This window comes from Bactrocera tryoni, chromosome 5 (assembly GCF_016617805.1).
Source record: "Bactrocera tryoni isolate S06 chromosome 5, CSIRO_BtryS06_freeze2, whole genome shotgun sequence".
Lineage (NCBI taxonomy): Eukaryota > Metazoa > Arthropoda > Insecta > Diptera > Tephritidae > Bactrocera > Bactrocera tryoni.
The window spans coordinates 77,480,223-77,503,699 of NC_052503.1; the positions used below are offsets into that span (position 1 = coordinate 77,480,223).

Consider the following 23,477-nt stretch of genomic DNA (forward strand, 5'->3'; position numbering starts at 1 on the left):
AATATCGCCATAATTGCGCACGAATTGCTGGCGAACAAGCGGCAACGAAAGGCTACGAGCATCGTTTGTTCGAGTGGCAGGAACCCACGGTGTTGCAGAGTTGCGGCAATAAGAGCAACATACTGAGTTGTCGAGTTGGGGCTACAAGCGCAAAAGCAGTGACAGCAGTGTATCTGTTGCAACACCGCATCAGTGGCAAGCATGCGTATGTATGCGTGGATGGTGAAGTCAGATGCTGACTTAGCATTTGATTGCCACCAGCCGCCAGCCGTCAGCCGTCAGCCGCTAACGCGCAACCTCGAGACTATTTGCCAGCGCATCGACCGTGTTGTTGCCACAGACGCTACTTTTGTGACTCAAGTGTCCGCCACAACTGTTGCTGCTGCCAACAACACTGTTGCCAAGTCGGCTTTGAAGCCAATCGCTGGCGTGCGTGTTGATGGCGCACTCGAAAGCTGTCGCCAGCACCGCCGCGCTCTCACAAGCGAGCACATGCAGGCTACGCAAAAGAGCAAAAATTTAATTAAACTACCAATTCGTCTAAATGGTGGTGCGCGTGTGTGGCAATACTAGTTGTTCGTGCAGTACACAGCTTGCCAGACGACATGGCCCCAAAGCGTCTGCATGAATATAAGCGCACTCAAACACACACACCTCCTATGGGGCTGTTGGTTCAATTTATTGGAAATGTTGCGCCACGCAGGCGGCAGCGGCGTTGGGTCGCAGGCTATGGCGCAACATTGAACCTGCGGCGTTGAGAGGCCATGTGCAGCCTGGTTGGCAGTGTAACATGGCGTAACGGCAGTAAATGTCAACACTCGAACACCGTTGACAACGCAGCATGAATGAATTGGATTCAAGCGCGCCGATTGCCATAAAATGCCGGCGAGCGGATGTGGAACGCGTACGCAAAGGCAAACGCGAACGCGACGCAGCCATATGGACGTCGGTGATTGCTGTGTGACGACGTTGATGGCGCTGATGGCTCACATAGCACCGTGAAGTACCTAAAGCACGCAATTTGCTGACGCTTGTTCATGGGACTACAAATGACGTGCACAAGGGTGATGGGCAAACACCAATCAGCCAACTGCCACAACTTGAAATGGCGCAATAAACCTGTGCCGAATGCATAAACTCAGCGATTGAGAATGCGAGCTGAAATTACGAGCCACGACAAGTCGAACTACATACGGTTTCGGCGGCCGGCAAATGGTAGAGGGAGCCGCATATGGAAACGTTACAAACACATACAGAGGACATTTTGCAGGTGGTTTGGTCCACAGGGGCTTCTTCTTTTTATCTTTCTTCTGCTTCCTCTTCTGTTTCTTCTTCTTCTCCTTTTACTACTACTTCTTCTTCTTACGCGCATACGTTGGAGTTTTATGCGCTCAACTATATCCATGTCGTCGTAGAGCTCATCTAGTTCGTGGCTCCATCTACTTCGTTATTTAACACACAGGCGAACGGCTCTAAAGAAATTGAGAAGTAAAGTCCTTTCTCGACGAAGAAAGACCAAATTCTGGAAGTCACTCATCATCGCCGTCCTGCTACATGATACAGAGGCATATTCGGGACAACTTCCGATGAGTCAGGTGGAAGATTTAAGTTCCTTTCCGCATTGACAACGGCGACTACAGCAGAGGATGGAACGATGAGCACTGACATAACGTATCAAGAGACTAGCTAGATCATGCCGTCCAAATGGATGCATACACTCGAGCTCTGAGAGTATTCGACGTAGTACCCGCCGAGGGAAGCAGAGGAAGAGGAAAATCTCTTCGATAGACCAGGTGGAGAAGGACCAGACTACACTTGGAACCTCCAATTGGTGCCAATCAGCGAAAAGAACGACCGACTGGCGCGCTGTTGTATACTTGGATATAATCGCATGAGTGGCGTCTACGCCAATAAAGAAGAATAATCATAAGAGGCCACAAGGATTTAGAAAAATAGTATTCTGTTGATACTGTTATGATTGTAGGGCGGCATCACTTAGATTACAAAGGGTCAAACCGCTAAGACGCACCAACGAGATGACAGTATGTTTATCGTTATCAGATCTTGAACTGCCTTACATTTCGACTGGTTATATATACATTTGGCGCTTAAATATCGCTTATTTATAATAGATTTAATGCTTGCCACTCACCTTCTAAGTCCACAACGCGACCGGCTCGTTTCAGTGCGCGCACTGCCTCATCGTGTGTTGCTTCGCGCAGCTCCTCGCCGTTCACCGACAGTATGGCATCGCCTACATACAGTCCCTTGGCTTGATCCGCCGCCATGCCACGAAAAATTTTCGATATCAATATGGGCATGCGATTTTCGCGTCCGCCCTTAATGGAAATGCCGAGACCGTTGTTGTCCGATTTAATGATGCGCACCTGCCAAGCATAAAAAATCGACCAAAATTAAAAACAACATTACCACGCGCACGCACGTTGCAGCTTACTTACATGTCTCTTTTGATTTGCCACATGATCAGGTACATCGCACATATCCAGTCCATTGTCCAACGTATTATTATTCAGCAGATGGTCACCGCCGTTAGCGCTGCCACCACCATTGTCCGTACAATCGGTATCAGCGGCGCTGCCCGTGCCCGTGCCGCCCATACCCTGCATGGAGGCCGATGAGGGTATGGACCCATTATGACCGCTGTGGTTGCTGCTGCACAGTGCAATGATAATAATAACAACAACGAAATGCACAATTAAAAAAGGCACTTAATTGCAAAATGGCGAGCAACGACTGCTTATAAGTATATACCATATATGGTATATATATTTGGATGGCTACACAAGCACTACCAGCTACTTACCCCAAAGTGCCATTCAGTGTGGTCGATTGGTCCACACTGATGGCCGCCGCATCGCAGGACTCGTCCAAACTAATTGCCAGAAAGTCGGTTTCCAGCGCCACCAGCACACGATACCAGGCGCCTCGCACGCGCGTCTCCAACGTGCCACAACGCATGCCGGAGGGCGAATGCTGTGCGGCGGCGGTGATGGCAGCTGTTGCCGGCTGCTGTGGATTTACACATCCAGTCAGTGGCCGGCCAATGGCTGAAGATTCCACCATCGCGTGGCGTGGTGCGCCGCAACAGTTCAGCCGTCAATGCGTGGCTCTCACGGCCACTTACTTTGTTGTTGCGCGCTATGGAAATTCGCAATAACGTTGTGGAACCTTTAATATGGCGCTTGTCGCTGTCGCTGCTGCCAGTGTATTGTTGGCTGAGTCAAAGTGAATACTAATGCCGCGCCTCTGACACAATAAACCGTTATTGCATGATATGTAATGTTTGATAACGCTTTGAAGCGTGTGATTTTGACACGTCCACAGGCGGTTGCTGAAATCGAAATGAAAGCATCGATAAGTGAACTTTTATTTAAAATATGAAATGGAAAGAATATTGAATATAAAGGAGAAAGCTAGAACTCAACCAGTGATCGGATTTAATAATGAATGCCAACTAACTTTTTCCTTAACAATGCTAACCAAACCTCATAAAAACAGCACACAACTGAACTAACAAGTGATTAAATCCGCAGCAGTCAAATACTAAAAGGCGAATTTCGATTTCGGTTGCAGTTGGCAAAACCTGCTGGCGGTACACGATGGAACAAACCATCCAACTGTACAACCAGAACACCGCAACGACTCCCGAAACCCACGCAAACAACTTATAAATAACAGAAAATCTCGAACTTTTTGGTAGACAAACAACGAACTGCGGCTGCACATGCAGACCCCAGCATTGCTGGGTGGCAATAAAAATGCAATAAAGCCAAACTAGGAGCGAAAACAAAACACAATAAAATGAAATTAAAAACTCGGCACTCAGCTATCAATAAAGTGTTTGTTTGTATGTATTGTAGTGTGAGTTTGAGCAACCGTCAGGCAACAAAAGTCGCCAACCGATCGAGTGATTGCTTATGGATATGAGTGTGTATTTGACAGTGCCATACACTTTGGTTACCGCAACTCGCATGTCTTTAGTGGATCTGGAAACGGTATAAACAACGAACGAACTATGCTGACATGTACTATGTGAGCTCCACGCTTACTTTGAAGCATTAAAATTGTTTTAGACCCAGAATATGAAAGAAATAATATCGAACATGAAGCAGTTAGCTGTGTAAAATCAGTTAGGCTTAGTTATGTTAGCTTAAATGGTCCTTCCTAACAGGGGTCTCGCTTGGACAGCTCATAATTTCAATACGTTTTGGCACCTAGCACTCATGTAAATTTTATCATAAAGACCAGCCTGTATTGACGAAGCGCTTTGAGCCAACACAAATTTGCTGAGCTGGCTAATGTCAGTTGCGACTATGTTACCTGGTTCGCCGAAGATATGACTGCCGAATTGTAGCAACCACAGTTTTGAAAAAGCTTGACAATGCAGATGTTGCCACCTTACCTTCTTCCATTAAACTTTGAAAATTTGCGACCGCATGAATGCTTATTGGAACAAGCCCCTCAAGAACTCCTACGATTGCGACAAGATCAGCTTTGCTAAGCGCAAACAGTTCAGTAGAACTCCTCTGTTCTACCAAAAGTATACCGCAGACGCGCAGAGGCTGTTCGTCAACTAATGCCTGCTAAGTGTACATAAGATCCATAGGTTCAGAGCTAGAACGCAAGATGTCAACGGAGATCCAACTCGTTCTCTATCCGTTCTGAGCGGCATAAGGATGCCCTGTCTTGCAAGCTCATTGGCTTTGCAGCTTTCAGCGATTCCGCTATGATCAGGCATCGCTGGCAAGTCTGGTAATGAGTAGCTTGATACCATATTATAATGACTCCGTGACTAACTTTGAGCATACAATTTACGAACTTAACACTAGTAATGCCGCTTTGTTGTCCAAGTGAATGCTGCTTACAGCAGCTGCAAATGAAGCCATTCGGAAGAACGCAGGGACCGCTGTTATTGAATTGAAGAATTGTATTTTCCACCTTTAAATACCCTTAAAGCGAGCTGCTATCAAAACGGTTTTATCCAATATGATAAGGCATAAGGGCACACTAAAGCAAAGCTAAGCAAAACAAATTTTTGTTGTCAAATTCAATTTACATTATTCGCACACAATTTATTTTCCACTCCGCAGGTGCCTTTTACTACATGCAGATGCGCGTATGTAGGTTGTTATGCATGCTATGTATTTTTATATTGGCGAATTTCGAAATAAGTCAACACAAATGGCCGGCTGACATGTGAATTCCCACAACTCTAATTGTGTCAAATTAATTTTGCTTTCCTCAAATTTCAAGAAAATAAAATGGAATGCAAACAATTCCAAATATGACCACAAAACATAACTTTAACCACACACACATAAGCAACGAAGCACATAAATGCACATAAGCAACGCAGCCCACACACTTGTGCATGTTTATACACAAATCAAGTCATACTCCATTTCACTTTAAATTTCCCCTTGGCGCTGAGTGCAAATTGTTCGTGTCGTGAGCGTCTTGGGAAATTCGCATGCGAGTGTGCATATAACACATACATACATGCATATAAATGATTTATAATTTAAGGCTTTTGTGTGTGCTTTAACAAATTTTGATGAAATGTCAGCTTCGCTGCGGCACGTTGACGAAATTGCTGCTGCCACATCACTAGTGGGGGGGAGACTGGGGCTCTTGAGTTGAGACGATTTATGAGCACAGTGAAATTGTACTTGACTTCATTTGCGCATTGATCGGCAGCGGCTTTGATTTATTACCACGCAATAAAACTTGCTGCACATTATTGCAGCAACTGTCAGCGCTGTGGCAGGTGAGGTCATGGCCATTGTAAATATTGTTGATTGCTTGCATGCCGTAAAAACGCTGCCAATTTGTGCGCTTTTATTGCGTGAAACTGAAGTGACGTCCATGTGTCGAATTTCCGCGGCAATAACGAGCGAACGGTGAAAAGTAACGTAAAGAGCTTGGCAAATAATCCGTCGAACGCGGCTTGCTTGGAGGCAACAACTCAAAAGTGTTGCAAAGCCACTCAGAAATTCCAGCGAAACCGTAAACGAAAGTGCGTTAAGTGGAACGCGGCATGAAGCAGCAACAATACAAGAAAAAACATCTAACCTAAAGGCATGCGACATGAAACCATGTAAACTGCGCGTGGCACAACATTGAGTTGTGCCAATAAAAATCATTTTCTTGCACTTACGTGCAACAGGCGAACAACAAAATGGCCATAGGAAGAAGAGCATAATTATATGGCAGCAACGATGGCAAACCTCAACGAGAGGACGGTGGACTAGACAACATGGAGATCTGGATTTCCACCTGACCCAAATATTAAGCGGGCGCGGGTGCCACAGAGGCTACCGATACAATTTTCTGGTGGTTCCATGGGAGAGCCTTGAGTTGGGAGTAGGTTAGGTTTAGCAGATTAAAGTTCTACACTCCGGCTTCAGATGCTTACCCCTACTATAAAAAAGGGTACGAGCCAGGTAACCACTAGTCTGATCCCTAATCCTCAAAGGTGCCACGTCTTTATGGCATCCCGAACAAGGCACTTAAAATCGTTATCAAGCATAACAAGAGGGTTTTCACCGACCATTATGTACGAAACAGTACCTCGTCCTTTTTAAAAGCCAACTAAACTGGCGAAAGAGCTGAGTGCGTATGCACCACTTTGCATTATCGATCGATAGCCAAAACATTATTGACTGATGAAGAAGAGTCTTCTAGCTGACTTGGCTGAAAATTAATTTGGCTTCAGAAGACATCGGTCTACCATAAATGTTGTCAAATAATTTACGGGTCTACGGCCAAGGCCGTAAAGGCCAACCGATGGATGGCAGGTTAAGTACCGCAGGATGTGGTTTTACGTTTACTACTGCCAAACGAGGCACAGATAATTGGCTATGCTGATGACATTGCTGTAACTATCGTTGCTAAAAAACCTTTGCAAACTCAGAGTATTTTCAATGAGATCGTATGGAAAATTAAGGATTAGTTCACTACAATCAAGTTGCAGCTTGCCAGAGAAAACACAGAAGCAGTGGTTATCACGGGGAAGAAAAAAAGCTAGAAGCCGTCATCCTGAGTAATGATGGTGGCCCTAGCCAAAGTAGGAGAACTCCACTAGCTAAGGTTAGCCATTAGTACTGCTGTACCCGTCTCGTATATCGTGGACAACCCTGCGTCAAAAAACCTTTGTCAGTAAGGCCAAGACGGTATTCAGACTATGAGTTGCGAAGGCGTTTAGAACGACATTGCTATAATATTTGGTCATATGCCACCAGATGTAATGACCTCGGAAACTTTAGAACGAACAGTCTGAACTAAGAGACAACACAGAGAGATAGACTTCTATTTAACGCAGATCTTGCCAGGCCATTGCTGTGTCAGGTAGTCACATTAACGAATCTGGATCTTCCTTTTTTAGCAGTGACGAAGGAAATGCCCGAGGTATGTAGTGGAGATAACATTCCCACTTCGGTTAACAACACAAGCCGAGGCTCATAAAGTGAATTTGCACACTTTCAGTTGATGCTTAATCCTTGTACACGAAATTGTTAGAGGCACTTCGTTAAACTCCATATATTCATAAAGCGCACACACTCGCACGCACATTTTTATTATTATTGGTGTGTTCAGCAACAATTGCAACCACCGTTGTTCCGTCGCAGAAGCCTCCTTTCAGTCTCCACACTCTCTCGCTTCGTTGCTTACGAGCAGCGCAGAAGCCTTCGTCGAGCAAAAGGCAGAAAGTCACGTCTAAGCGCGTGTTTACGACATTGCGAAAATTCAATTTCATAATTCTGCCCATAAGCGATTACCAACACCAAGGAAGAGCGCGTAATCTGCTGCTCACAAGCACACACACGCGCTCGTACAAAGGGAGACGCAAGGCTGCAATCGCTAACAGTCCTTCCCAGTTTCACACTTTTCACTCTCTTGCAAGCAATTTGAACTTCGCACGCTCATCACACCCACGGATCCACCAGATTCATAGTACTGTCGGTGTTCTTCCATTTTTTATGCAGCCGAAATCTATCTTTCAGCTAAAGACCGCTGAAAGCGATTTCAACTAATCCTTACTCGGTTTTTTCTTATGCGCACTCTTTGTCGTTGGTTTGACTCATGGTCTTCGTGGACTTTTGCAACTGTTTTACAGATTGCTTTATTTTCAACTCCTACTTACTGAATTTTGTCCTAGGCCTAATCTGTATCGCCGATAATGTACCTTTGGCCTTCCCAGGATAGCGTAGGAAAGCTTCCTCTTACGTAGTATTTCAACGTTTTTGAAATCCCAGTCTTCATGGCGAAAGTAAACAGAAAGAGAGGGAAGGATATATACCTCTGTCTTAGCTAAACGCCGTCTCCTCGTTGCGGCAAGACCTACTGTAGAAGCCAGTTCAGATGCCAAGTCGCACCGGTGAGCAGCAGCAACGTCCGTTACCCACTCAACAACCGCCAGCTAAGATGATTTTCGCTGACCTCTTGACTAACTTTCAAAACATGGTAAGCAGAAGAGATCGGGCACAACCAAGAAAGTTTTGATTTAAAATTCCTTTCTGTTTACTCAACCGGTGAATCTACCGCGACTACTTTAATCGTCAGGCGCTCCCAACTTTATTGAACGCATACTCCGGCCACACAATCAGTTACTAGTTTGATAGCGGTACTTTTGACATTTAATTCGTGCTGTTTTTTCATCCCGACTGCAGCCGAGCACTTTCGTTAAAAACTAAAATACATTCGCTAACCGATTTGTTCGATAAGCAGCCAATAAATGACTGTACATTAGCGCGCCAACATCATTAGTGGCAACAATGAAGTGCTCCGGTTACCTACACGTTTCGACCAACCCGCTATGGACATCGTACAAGTAGCGGACGCACACCATTTATCAACTAAAGATTGCCACGAACGGAGCAAAGCAATGTTAAAGGAACAACTTCATAAAGAGTCTGCCAAGGAAATAGCAAAAGTCACACACAAATAACAAAAACAAAAACAAGAAAAACTGCGGTTAAACCGAACTATAATACCCTTTACAAATACAAAAGGTTCCACATAAAATCTTGACTTTTAGAGGTCAGTTTGTATGACAGCTATATGATATAGTGGTCCGATCTTAACAATTTCTTGAGGGATTGTACCGTTATTTTGATCAATAAATTATGCCCTTTTTTAGATATCTCCTCAAATAAAAAAGTTGATCATAGCCTGAAAATGCCAGGCGTTATGAAATAATCACCTTGATAGGGTTTGAGATCAATCTAAAACCCCTGCCGAATTTTGGGCCCGGCACCCGGTTGCAATGCAACTTTATATTCAACTAACAAAGTGTCAGTTCTTCCTGCATTTGGGTTTTCACTACAACCACCACGTCACTAATTCCCAGTTAAACTCCGTCTAGAGGAGATCACACCGCCAACAACTTATAGAGTGTCTCGAGCTACACAAGTAAAGAGTCCATCATAAGGTTCCAAATATATAGACCACAGATGGAACCCTGCGGGCAGCCACAAACCACTCCAATCTCCACTCTCCCATTCATGCCGACTAGAGAGGCCTTTTTGTCAGAGTTGCTCTGCCAAAGAGTACCTTCCGGGCAGCCAAGCTCTGCAGCCGTTGCGCCACTCAATTCCAGATTAGGTAGTCAAACGCCCCCTTGAAGCCAACAAACATGCCAAGAACATAATTGTTGACATTCTTCCTAACAACATTTTGGACATGAAACCATTCATCCTCTAAACTGCGTCCTTTCCTGAACCCATACTGCGGACAAATGGACAGACAGACATCTTTAAATCGACTCAGCTCGTTATCACGTCTCCGTCTGGGTGTTCGAATTTAAAATGTTTCATGACAAACTTGAAGTATCGTGTACAGGGTATAAGAAGAAATAAAAAATCTTCACTGCCATTGTTATTGTAGGTACGTTACTTCCCTGCTTCGGAAACGCAGTGTCTATTGGCGTTGTTGGACGTAAGGCGTCAGCTCAGAAAGCTTTAATCATTTTCAAGGGTCATTTTTCGTACACAAGGGACACCTACGTGAAAAAAGGTAAGCCTAAGGCAGCAGTGGCAAGGATGACAGCGACACACACACAATTGACAAATCCGCAAATAAGTTGGGCCGATAGAGAACGAAGAAATGAAACAGGTATTAAAGATAAGCGGCGAGCAGCAGTGTGAGTATCCCAAAAGTAGACAAAGCAAAAAAGGCGTTGGCGCGTATTAACCGTTACAATTATGTGGGTGCAACGGTACAATGTATGCCAGGCCACGCAGTGTATGTGTGGTGTGTGGTTGCGCAGGAGGTGAGGCGACTCGTGTGTGCCTGCAGGCGTAATTAAGCGCTTATTCATTTGTTAAGACATTTCACACCGACATATAAATATATACTAGCGGGTGTAGTTATATAATGCATATATGTATGTATAACTCAAATGGAGTCAGGTGACAAATGTCCTTTATAACTGTCAAATAAGTATGTACCAAGCAAATAAAACATATCTTTACGACCCAGTGGTGTAATAAAATCAAAGTGGAGTGGGAGTAAGACCTTGTTGTTGTTGTCAATGCCATTTAGAGTCGCTTTTTTGAAATATTACTTATCATCAATAAATAGTAGCAATGAAACATTGCGCTGCCTACACTTTATGCGACACAAAAACAGTAAGTCTCTTTCTCTCCACGCTCAGCCTCTTGCTTTCTCATGCTCACCGCTCTTAATTCATTTGTATTTTTTATTGCTGATTCGATTTTGCTGTCAGTCATTCAAAAATCTTATGATTTCTGTGGCGCTTTTTGACTTTTCCAACTTTTCACAGTCGAGTCGGTTCTTGGCGAAGGCACTTGTAATGCCGAGCTCAATACAATACAAGACAGGGAACTCAACACAAGAAGGCAGGCAGGGAGTTACAAATGCCAGCTTGATATAGCGCACTTTTGCTTGTAGAAATCAGAAATCAAAAAACACGCTGCATTGGTGAGATTGTTGGGAAGGGGTGAAAGGTGTTGTCGCCGCGGACAGAAATAAAGAGCATAATAAAACTTTTTATTGCTTTTTGTTAGCAGCGACATCAAATTTATACATACTTTTTATTGTTTGTTGATGACAAAGTCGTGAAGCCGGCGCGCTTGTTAACGCCTTACGGAAAAATCACACAGATTTGTAATGTAATAATGTGATTACCTTTTTATCACGTAAATTTCTTACCGCTAACTTGTTTGTGCACGTATTCCCACTTTAATTTATACTTTTGATGAGTTGGGGATTTTAAATCGTGCAAATATGAAGCAGAAAGGTATGTGTGACGTATTAAGTCTGCCACTTTGTTACGTGAAGGATAATTGACACTTCCACAGGAGCTTACAGTGTGGATAATTTATATAAAGAGTGTTCCAACATTAATGCATGATTGGAATTGCCGCCATTTATGTAGTAAAGAGTTGACAACCCTAAAAACGAATAGATAACTTACAGTTGAAGCTTAGTAAAAATGTATTCTCTATTGAACAATATTCCAAGAAGAAAAGCTTGGCGACCGCAGTTCAAAAGAGAGTTAGAGAGATGGCAAAAGAGCTGGACATCCCATTCGAGTCCTTTCGAATGATTTTGCTGGATATTTTGGGTATGCAACGCGTTCCTGCTCGATCCGTCAGGATAAAGCTGACTTATATTCAAAAAGAGTACCCTAAACAGGTATCTTTGGACACTCTTGATCGTGCGAATTCTGATCCTATATTCATGAAAGGCATTATAACGGCCGATAAAACACGGGTTTATGAGTTTGATATGCAAACAAATCAACAATCATCGGAATGGAAGGAAACAAAAAAAAACACGCCAAAGCCGCTCAGTATTCCAAGTGTTGCTCATTGTTTTTCTCGATATTCGTGGGTTAGTGCATCGAGAATTTGTTCCGAAAGGACTGGATCAAAAAGGAGTTATATTTGGCTATATTGAGGCATTTGCCTGTGAACATTCGTTGAAAACGGCCAAAATTGTGAAGAACAATTCATGGATTTACACGATGATAATACACCAGCGCATCGAGCCACGATTGGCCGAATTTAAAGTCAAAAATGCAATGAATATCATCGATCAACCACCGTATTCACCAGATTTGACTGCGTGTGATTTCTTGTTCGCCAAACTGAAATTCTCCGCTCCGTGGAACTCGTTTTCAGTCGATCGTAGGGATAAACCAAAATTCGCTGAAGGAGCTGAAGGGGTTCCCAAAAAGTGCCAATGAAAAGTGTTTCGAGGACTTTTTTTGTTATTATTTCCGGGTAATTTTTTGTCAAGATGTATATTGGTCAAGATGAAAGATATCTCACTAAAAGTTTACGAGCATCTTTTTCGGCTAATGGTATGTGGTGTTAGCAAAAATTTATTACAGCGGGTCAATACTAAACCTAGCTCTCATATAACAAATAACATACTCCGACACATACTTAATCACGAGATTTAGGCTGGTGAGTAGATTATCTCACTAATCGACTAGATTTAACAAGATTTCGAAAAAAATTGCATTTGTTAATCTTATCAGCGGGAAGATTTAAAGCTAATCTATTGAAAATCTTCCTGACTCTTATTTAGTGCCATCTGTTTGGCAGTAGAGAAATTTGACATATAATCGCAGCTGATTTAGACACTACAAACTCTAAAAGTGAAAACAAGATTAAACAAAAAATAAAATAAAAGTAAAAGATTAAGGAATTATCAAAGAAATAAGTGAAAATGCTTGAAGGTAGTATCAAAAAAATAAGGAGAGCAATGTAGTGTGAGGCGGCCACAGCCGATCTAAAAGAGTTTTGGCGAAAAAAATGCCATAAACTCCGAACGGGTAGTCAAAAACAGCTAATTTATAAATCTCCAACGGCAGTGAAGACAGTCTATATTAGTCTATTAGCCTTATAGTATACAAAGAGAATAAAAATAATCAATTTACTTAAAATTTTTGGTGGGAACATGATATAAAATAAAATTTTCATCCTTCTATGCTGTATATATCAGTCAATATGTAAGAGTTAAGCAAATTTAAATCAACTTATAATATTGGATATATCATAGTTTGAAAATCGGTCCACAAATTACTCCGGTTCATATACTTGTATAACATAAACGTATAATGACTTTCCTTATTCTAAGTAATCTCTTGTCGAATATATCGTTGCTTATGCCGAAAATGTCGATCCATGTGTAAGTTATCTTCACAAAATTACGTAAAAAATACGTAGTATTCTGTAGTATAACTGAATAATACCAAAAGTTAACGCAATCAGTGCAAATCTTCTCCTTTAAGTAACATATAGAGTAATTTTCGCCTATCCAGCTTGCTTTTAACCGTGTATATGGAGTAATATGTGTAATTTCCGAAGATATTAAGTGCACAACTTTTTCTAAAAAGTATGTGGTTTGGTGCGGCATATGTAAAAAGTTGATGTTGAACCAACTTTAATTGTTTAAAGTGATTTTCCACTTCTAGTTAATGTTTTTCTCTTATAATCAACATATAAAATTTAGCCTCTTTAATTAAGTGCATATCTTATTTGAATATAAATATGTATAGATGCTAAATCTTCTTCTTATCATAAATATGTGCGCAGCAATACCTTAACCTTGCTTTAACACTACTATCTAACATATCTATTTATCGACAGTAAAAAGTTCTCTGTAAACTTTCTAATACTCTCAATAAAAATTTAGTCTCAAATCACATAAAAAGCGTTTTAAATATCTTTAACTATACGTATGTATACATGTATATGCCTGAGTGAGAAAAACTGTGTAAATGCGTATGTATTGGCAGAGCAAAACGCTTGTAAACGCAAAGTAGCGGTTGTGCGGCTGTGCGGTTGTGCACTTCAGTTCGCAAGTATTAGGAAACAAAAGAGTAGTAGAGTTCTTGTCCAGCCATGTTTACAAACTTAAAAAGTGCAACAGGGTGGAAACCCTGAGAAGAAAAGCAACGAATGAATGCGTTGTGAAGTGGAAGAAAAGTCTGGCCAACAAAATTAAATGCTAGCTGCACAACAATTGTGAACAGTTTGCAAAAACAACAAATGAAAACTAAAAACAAGAAATAAAAGCAAAAAAATTAAAAAAAAACACACGAAAATAAGAAAAAGCAAAAAAATAATAACAACAAAAAATTACCAAAAACAACAATAACAGTCTGCATTACAAATACAGGAAATTGAAATAGTGCACTAGCAAGAAATGAACAAGCTAAACTTTGCAAAGGACGCCGAATTAATGACTTTTATTGTGAAAATTAATAGTACAGACTCGGAAATATACAAATGCAATTTTAAGAACACAATATATGTGCGACCGAAAAGTCAGTATTACTCAGCGGAGCTTGAAATATATAAATAGGAAATGTTATACTACTCCTCCGTAGCCTATAAGTATTCTGGTCAAGGTCATATATATATCCTTCTATGAAAAGCACATCGATGGTCTATTGCCCTTGTATGTCCTTGTACGAAGGCACAATAGACCATAGATCGCAGTGAAAAGCCTCAATTTTCCTCTGGAAAGCCTTTTAATTTGATGAGATATCTCCATGAAATTAAAAACGAATTATAACCCGAAGCAAGGCTATAAACTCCGAAGAAATTGTTCAGATCGTTCACTTATAGCGTCTAGCTGTCATACAAAATGACCGATCAACGTTCTGAACAATGAATGACTAAACCCATACTAGAATTATGAGCACCTCTAATAGCTCGCCCAATATTACCATCGCTAGTGGTGGTCTGATAAATAGCATAACCTGGCGGCCTATGCTAACTCTCGCATCAGATCATCTGCTTATAATTATCTTGATCGAGCAACCTCCCGACTTTATCTCTGTGGACAACTGCACCTTCGTTAACTTTAATAAAGCTAACTTGGTCGGCTTCCCAAAGAGAGCACCTTCACCGCACTACCCATTCAAACGGACGTAATCGTTGGCGAACGTCAATTCCGCAAGATTATCGCAGCTGCTACCGCTCGCTTCATCCCGGCTAGAAAAATCGCGGAACTCCGCTCCAATTTCCCAGCCGAAGCAGTTGTTTTAGTTAATGGGCAGGACACCTTACGCCATGCCGATCTCTGTGATCCCAAATAAGGAATCTCAATTTGGAGATTCGGCAAATGACAAGATGGATAGAGCACCTGAAGTCTTGCAAGCTCTCCACCGGTGTGAGTAAGCTTTGACCTACTGTCAAGGCTTTGTCTAAGCCGAAGAGACATGATGACCGAGCTTAAATCCACTTCAATGGCCCTGCCTCTTCGGACCCGTAGAAGTGCGCGAGCTATTTTACACTGGATACCATGCTACTCCCGAACTTCACGCAGCACCTGAGTCTATCAAACTATCAGCATTGGCTTCCGAAAAGTGTTTGGCACAACCACAGCACTTAGCGTCCCCGATAGTTAATGGCCTCGACCAAAAACCATCTTACGAGAGGGAGGTCCTCACAGCGTTGGACTTGTCAAGAGCCTTTGACACAGTCAACCACACCTCAGGGCTGAAAAGGTGGACCTGTGCGGTCGACAATCATTCATACTGTCTAGAGGTAAAAATTCTAAATTGAGATGAATTAAACTGGGGGCTCCGCAGGGTGGTGTCCTCACCATGTGGTTATTTGCTATAAAAACTGATTCTGTGAATAGTATTATAGTTTCGTTCTAGTCGAAGTTGACTTCTTTTTCTTGTTTTTAATATATATCCCCAACAGAAACAAGGCAATTTTCCCCCCTTTAGTTTAACGCGAATGCACAACAACATGCTTTAACATATATCAAATGATCAAATCAAAGCGACACTAATTCACTCATACCCGCACACTTACGCCTACATACATATACAACTCACCACTTTTTTTTTTGCCACTGAAAGCCGCATACACAGACACACACATTCATGAAAGTGAGCACAAAGTGCATGAAGGTGAGTACAAAGTCGACGAGGGTGTAGGCAAAAACCAGCGAGCCACATTATTGGCAGCGAACTACAAATTTACATGGCTAGGCTTATGCGTATACAACAAGGTATATTATTTGTTTGTATTTGTGCACGAGACAGACGGTGAAAAAAACTGAATGTCTAGTTAAATGCTTTTAGGCGCTCAAGCGAGCTCACACAAAGCAAGCGCGCACGTAATGGTTAACTGACTGGCAGCATAGCACGAAACAAAGAAACAAAGGCAAATTTATATGTAAGTTTGAGCGAAGTGAAAATGCCTCAATGTTGTAGGATAAATGCAGACAACACACGATAGACAGGCAGCAGCTAATAACAGCGCACACACACTAATACACTTGCAGTTACACTTTTGCGATGTCTTCGCGCTCACTGCTTCTTCGCTTGCGGCTGTTTGTCTTTGCTTGGCGTTGCTTGCTGACGGCTGGCAGCATATCAATTTGCGACTATGTTGTTGGTAATTGTCACTGGAACAGACTCCCGCAGGGGCGATTGCGTTCGAATAACCACAAATGTACTGAGGGAAATATGCCGCCTTTGCAGCGGTAAAATAAGGTGATTATTCCTAAATTATTTTACTTTCTTCCATGTGGCTTTCATGCTAATCATGTTGAAACATAATTGTAAATGGATAATTATGGTTGCGGTCTTATGACTGAATATCCGGAGTTGTAAGTCCATCGATCGGCGTGTACCGCAGCTATATGCTTTAGTATTTCGATCTAAAATATTTTTTCGGAGATTTTGCCGTTTTCGTTGCAAACTTAATATACCCTGTTCCTGGCTTTTGATAATGCGTCCCAAGCAAGCGTCATCAAGGCGCTGGAGAAAAAGAATGTGGCGTCTGCAATACGCAGATGGATAGACTGCGTACTAGGATAGCGAAAACCACTGTGGTGGAGGGTAAAATTCGTCTCGGTACTACAAGGGGCTGCCCACAGACTGGAGTTCTATACCCTCTACTATGGAGCCTAGTAATATATGAGATGGGATTTGGTGCCAGGAGTATGCGATGACATTGTCATAATGAGAAGAGATACATTTGCGAACACTTTCTTCTACATAGTACAAAGGGGCTTAAATCTAGCAAAGGAATCGTGCCATACGGAAGGATTAAATATCAACCCTTTCAAAAAAAAAACCATCGTCCCTTTTACAAAGCGAAGATCTCTTCCGGGCTTGAGGCCCCTAACGCTTGGTGTCAGGTAGTTGGAGGTGTCAAAAGAGGTCAAATTTCTAGGTCTCATGAAGCTGTAAAGACTCGCCTGCGTCTGCGTGTGGGGCAATGGCAACTTGCCCAACCGTAGCTCTTTAAATCATTCCTGAGCTAACACCGCTACATCTATTGATTAAACAAGCAGCGAAACATGCTGATCATGGCAGCACAGGGTTTTAGAAGATAATGTCGTCTGAACAAATGATGGCCTTATGGAGAGGGTGAACTTCATAAAGAAGTTTAGAGTTACTCTCGGAAGAAAGACAGATTGGAGTGATTCCACACTCGACCTACTACCAGTGGTACATTGACGGCTAGAAAACACCGAAAGGCATTGTAGCTGGCTGTTTTCAGACCATCTTTCATGCGTGCAGAAATCAATTTTCATCGCAATTATCGCAACCAGCATGTCGCTATCCTCAGCGATAATCAAACGGCACTAAAAGCGATCCTAGCTTATGTGGTTAAATCGCTTTTAGTGGAGCAGTGTATAGGAAGGCTGAATGGCCTATCAGTTTGGCAACCGCGTACACCTGATCTGGGTGCCGGGGTATAATGACGTAACCGGCGATGAGCTGACCAACGAACTAGACCGCTCTGCGGCAGCTTCACGGATGATGACGGCAAAACCACACCATAAAGGAATTGCTCCGCACGAAGGAGAGAGTGTGGAGAGAAAGGCTCTGACAGGTAACAGTAATACTACTACTGAGAGCTTACAACCTGGCAAGCTGTAGAGATATAATTAACCTCTCCCGAGACAAACTTCGCTCTATACAGGGTACTGCAGGCTCAGGAAGCACTTGTCCAACATGGGCTTAGTTCTTGCGCAAACTGCCGGTTTTGCGACATGGCACACGAAACTACAGAACACGTGATTCTAGATTGCGCAGCAATTTGTAGAAGCAGGCTCAATTCTCTAGGATTCATCTAGGTGGTCAGGAATCACATCACCTCAGTCATATTTCGGTTGAGTTTTATTTTCACTCAACACCAATATACTATGTAAGTTCGGGTTTTCTCCGGCAATAATGGTGCCCATCCAAACACCTAGAGATCTCAAGATATTAATAATAAAAGCTTGCAAGAGCGTATGCTGCTTGCATACTGATCAACTACTTGCGAATATTTTCCACTTTTCTCCAGCACACAAAAACACAACAAATTCTTAATTGAAATGGCATGCACACACACACACACACACTTATTCGCATACAGCTACATACTCATACATGTCAGGGGCCCATACTGAGGCGTTGAAAACATGCAGTAGACAACAGTAATAATAATTATGACACAAAAACACGCACGAAATACCAAAAGTACAATTACGGATGTCATGCGCCACTCAGTTGCTGTTTCAAGTGCGGCAAAGGGCATACACGTGCGCCTGACAGAATAGACTAGAAAAGCAACGAAACAAAAATTAAGAAGTCTGCAGCAGGGATGCCACAATCAAACGTTGCATTTGCGGAATGCCTGATTATGACAATAAATGCCGCAAATGAAGGAAAACACTTGCATCCTTACAACAAGACACACGCTCATACGCACACATACCTAACACACAAGTAAACATATACTCAAACACCAAACGTGTGGCAACGCATGTGGCGCTGCCTGCTGCTGGTTTGCGTTGGACACACAGACAGACAGTTAGTTAGTTAGTATGTCGGTTTGTGTGGCGTGCAGGTTGCAAGCGAAAGAAAATATTGCAATATGCAAATGAATGCGAACGCACTACTCACAGGCGAAGCTTGCTAGTCAACCACCCAACCACCTATCTAAGGCGTTATGCCACCCGCATTCGCATATTTTCTGCCGCGTCAACACTGTACATCCCGAAAGTAACAAAATTTTGTCAACGTATATTTTCTAGTTGCCATTTAGTGCTTAGCAGACATTTATTACAGCTATAATACCGCTGACACATCAAATTCAGTTGAAGCGACGAAGTAACATGTGGCAGTAAGAGCGGAGTGAAAAATACTATAATGCTGCTACAGAAATACATATATGTATGTATGTATGCACGTGTAGGAATAAAGAGCATTTTCAGTTGGCGTATTCAAATTATTTGTATACCCTGAACAGTATATATTAATTTTATCACGAGGTTTGTAACAACGAGAAGGAAGCGGCGGAAACCTCGAGTCCTTATAAGAAATTTTTTTTTATTTTAGAAGACATCTTCCTGAAATTTGGCACAGGTTATTATGAAATGCATCGCTATATTCTCCGAGGATATTGTTTAGATCGGACCAATATATTATATAGTTGCCTTATAAACTGAACGATCAAGCTCGAGTCCTTGTAAGGAAAACTTGTTATTTGGCAATGAATCTTCATGAAATTTGGCACAAATTATAACAGAAGGCATCGCTATAATCTCCGAGGATATTGCTCAGATCGGACTAATATATCATATAGCGGCCATACAAACTGAACGATCAAACTCGAGTTCTTGTCAGGCAAACTTTTGTATTTGATAAGCTACCTTCACGTAATTTGGCATGCATTATTACCCAAGACATAGCTACAATCTCCAAAGAATTTATTCAAATAGGACCAATATATCATATAGCTGCCATACAAACTGAACCATTAACCTAAGGTCCTTGTATGAAAAACTTTTTCATTTGACAAGATATGCTCATGAAATTTGGCATGAAATATTACCTAAGACAATTAATCAATATCTGAAGAAATTGTTTAGTTCGGATCGCTGTAGCATATGGCTGCCATAAAAACTGAACGATCAAGCTCGAGTCCTTGTATGTAAAACTTTTTTATTTGTCAAGATATCTTCATGAAATTTAATACCGATTACTGTCGAAGACATCGCTACAATCTCCAAAGAAATTGTTCAGATCGGACCAATATATCATGTAGCTGCCACACAAACTGAACAATCGTACACAAGTGCTTGTATGAAAGCTTTTTTTATTTGAAAAGATATCTGCTCTAAATTTAACAAAGACTACTCTACAAATAAACGGTACAACCTCCGAAGAAATTGTTCAGATCGGTCTACTATAGCATATATGTAGCTGCCACAAACTTAACTATCAAACTTGAGTCCTTGTAAAGAAAACTGTTTTATTTGGCAAGATATCTACAAGAAATTTGAAAGAAACTGTTCAGATCGGACCAATATATCATATAGCTGTCTTACAAACTGAACGATCGAGCAGAAGTCCTTGTATAGAAAACACAACAGTCACAGTCTTCAATAAGCTGCTTAAAAACTGCTTAAAACTACAAGAAGACCCTGTCATAAATAGACTCTTATATACAAACTGCATTCCACATCAACGGGGGCAACTCGGGCAAATTCCAAAACTCACTTATCATTGCACGGAATTCGTCAGCAGTAATTTGGACTTCACTTGTTAGCTCTTGCAATTATTGCTGTTGTTATTTTTGCGAAGTTATCGTAGTTATTGCAGCTGCCACTTTATATGCCACACGGATACGCCAACGTATGCACATACATACATATTTATGCGTTGGCGTTTGCGTTTGTGCAACTTTTATAATTATTGCAATGCTGCACTTGCAACATAGCAGCAGCATATGCACAGACTGCCGTCAGCTTGAGAGTCTGAGTGCGTAAATTGCAAATTGCGACTGCAAACAGAAAGCGGCATTAAAAATGAGGAAGAAAAATAAAATATAAAATAAACACGGAAAAGTCTAGGAACCACCGAGCCACTACGACGCCCAGGCATAGACGCTGACGTAGAGACGCGTCTGACGGCACAGTGGCAGTAGCAGCAGAGTGTGGCAGGGTTATGCTTGCGTGGGTGTAGCAATGCTTGAGACATGTACGTAATTGCAGGCAAACACACGCACACGCATGCATATGTGTGGCTGTGTGACTTCGCACAACCGCAACCTTACACAAACACGTACAAAGATGCTTAGCTCGCCTCCAACTACACTAACAAGTTGCACAAATTGCTGAAGAGGCAGCAAGCATAATAAAAAATCCACACTCATCTACGCTGTTGCCGCACTCTACGCTTCTTTAAGCTCAAACACACACACATGCATATATGTATGTATGTAGGTATTTTTCTTCATTTACCGTTTTACGAGCAGAGTCACACATACAAACATTTCTAGATTTCCATTATACTTTTATTTTTCTTCAACTCGGTGCGCGTTGATTACTTCAAGCTTTTAGTATGCGCCGTTACAAGCATATGTAGATGTGTGTATGTGATTGCATATAAATATGCTCATTCATATATTTGCTGCAAATTTTTACTCACTTCTAAGATAATGGTAATGTTACTCGCTGTATAATTTACAGTTACTACCAACTACAGTTCAGCTTAGAAAAAAAATTAAAAAAAGGACTCTGACATAGGCAACTTTAAAGTTTATTTAAAAAAAACCAAACAACCTCGAAGCTTAAATACCCTTCACATTTATAACTTGGTTTTAATCGGTCAGTTTGTATGGCTAAAATTTAGTCAACAAAAACAAAATATTTATCGATCAGTTTGCGTGGGCGCTATATGCTATACTGGTTCGATCTGAGCAATCTCTTCACAGCTTGTGCCATTGGCTTAAACAATAGTTCGAGCCAAATTTCATGGAGATATCTTTTCAAGCAAAAAGTTTGCCATACATCATTTCGAACTTGATGTATATATTGTATAGGTTCCTCGACTTTTTTATGTAAAGTCTAAAGTCTATGTGGACAATCCTGCTTCGAGTCAGACCTTGAAGCTTTCGCGTGTCATTCACCAATTAACAGTCGAAATGGCCGAACGAGTCATCGAAAATTTACCCAATTGACGATATCAAACATGGGTTAGGTTGATAGAGTTGATCCGCAATCGGTTGAACTCACTTGGACAAGTATCTGTTCTTTGTACTACCCAAAAATTCCTAAAAATGCATTACCTCATAAGTCGCCGAAGCGTTGTGAGCTAACCACAAATTTATTAAGACGGTTGATATCAATCCCAGCCATTTTGCTAAAGTCTTCAAAGGTATGCTGCCTATCAAGATATTTCAAAGCCAAAATCCGGTTTTTAGAGTAGAAAGTGACAAGATGTGTCTCCAGCTCATCTTCTTCCGCACAGCTTTGGCAAAGTGCGTCAGACGAAATATTTAAACGCATCTTGGTAAACATAGTGGACAGTGTCCAGTCAAAACAGCTACAATTGCAGTGAGGGTAACTTTGTTAAGAGCAAGCAGTGGCAAGGACCTTTTACGGTTCACTATAGACCAACAGAATTTTGCAGTCGCACAAGTTCTGGTTGTTGCCGAGCACTTGCCCAGCTCACTTGTGGTCCAGCGCTAAAAAAGAAGAGGGCAATCGACTCGCTTCCAATCGAACCCGCTTCTATAAGAGCCCACCCTGCAAGCTCATCGACTTTGCAGCTTCCGACGATTCTGCTATGACTGCGCACCCATACAGGTCTGATACGGAAAAAGCTTTCAGCTAGTGCCAATGGGGTCATGCATTCCTTGACTAGTTTTAAGCGTACAGCCAGCAGCTTGAAATGCAGTTTATCCCCTCAGTCAATGGAGTGATCCCCGCAGATCCCTCTGAAGGAGTCTGCACTTCAGAGCAGTATATGTAACCTTACTTTGATGGTATTCACCTCAGCTTGAAAGATGCTGCAGTGGTCTGATAGAGTTGATGGAGAGCTCCCGACAGAAGACTCCACCTTTTACCCTTCTTCTTAACTTCGAACCAACAAAAAAGTCCGTATAAAATATTTCTCTAGTATTTTCTTATATACACGCTCGGTACTCTTATGTTAATGTTGCAATTATTGCATAAATATACTCATCAGCATTTCAAAAATAAGAAGTAATGATTTCGAAATGGTCTTCCTGCCACTTGAACCCCTGTTGCGCCTAAAGTACTAGTAGTACCAGAGAACCTTCGCAATATCGATGAACAGAATGAAAAATGAGCGTCATTACAAGCAAATAACTGTGCATAACTGTAGGTAGATCCTCCGTGAAATGTGGACATGGCATTCAAGCGTTATAAATTCATAAAACCACTAACAAAATAAAATGTAAACAACAACACACACATAAAACAGCAGCACAATACATCTACTCCTGGCAGTAGGTGGCTAGTAGCTACGTGGCTCCGCCGCTGTGTATGTGTGTGCAGGAGTATATCGTAAGTGGCATTGGCAGCCATAACAATTTTGTAAAATAAATTTGAAATAAAAGCCGGAAACAAATTATGATTTTATGACTTTTTGATGGCAGCGCATAATATGCAAAAGCATTTCCTCTTCAACCGCTCATGTGGTTGTTGCC

General features: G+C 41.8%; 1 protein-coding gene across 1 annotated transcript in view; it reads right to left on the reverse strand.

Annotated features, from left to right (window-relative positions):
• LOC120777680 (beta-1-syntrophin) overlaps positions 1-23,477 on the reverse strand; it is a 116,972-nt gene that overhangs the window by 77,536 nt on the left and 15,959 nt on the right. The window contains exons 2-4 of the mRNA XM_040109146.1: positions 2,825-3,352; positions 2,460-2,673; positions 2,153-2,387 (exon numbers count right to left, since the gene is read on the reverse strand). Of these exons, the coding sequence (XP_039965080.1) occupies positions 2,153-2,387; positions 2,460-2,673; positions 2,825-3,084 (709 nt within the window). The 5' untranslated portion in view covers positions 3,085-3,352. The remainder of the gene's footprint in view (positions 1-2,152; positions 2,388-2,459; positions 2,674-2,824; positions 3,353-23,477) is intronic.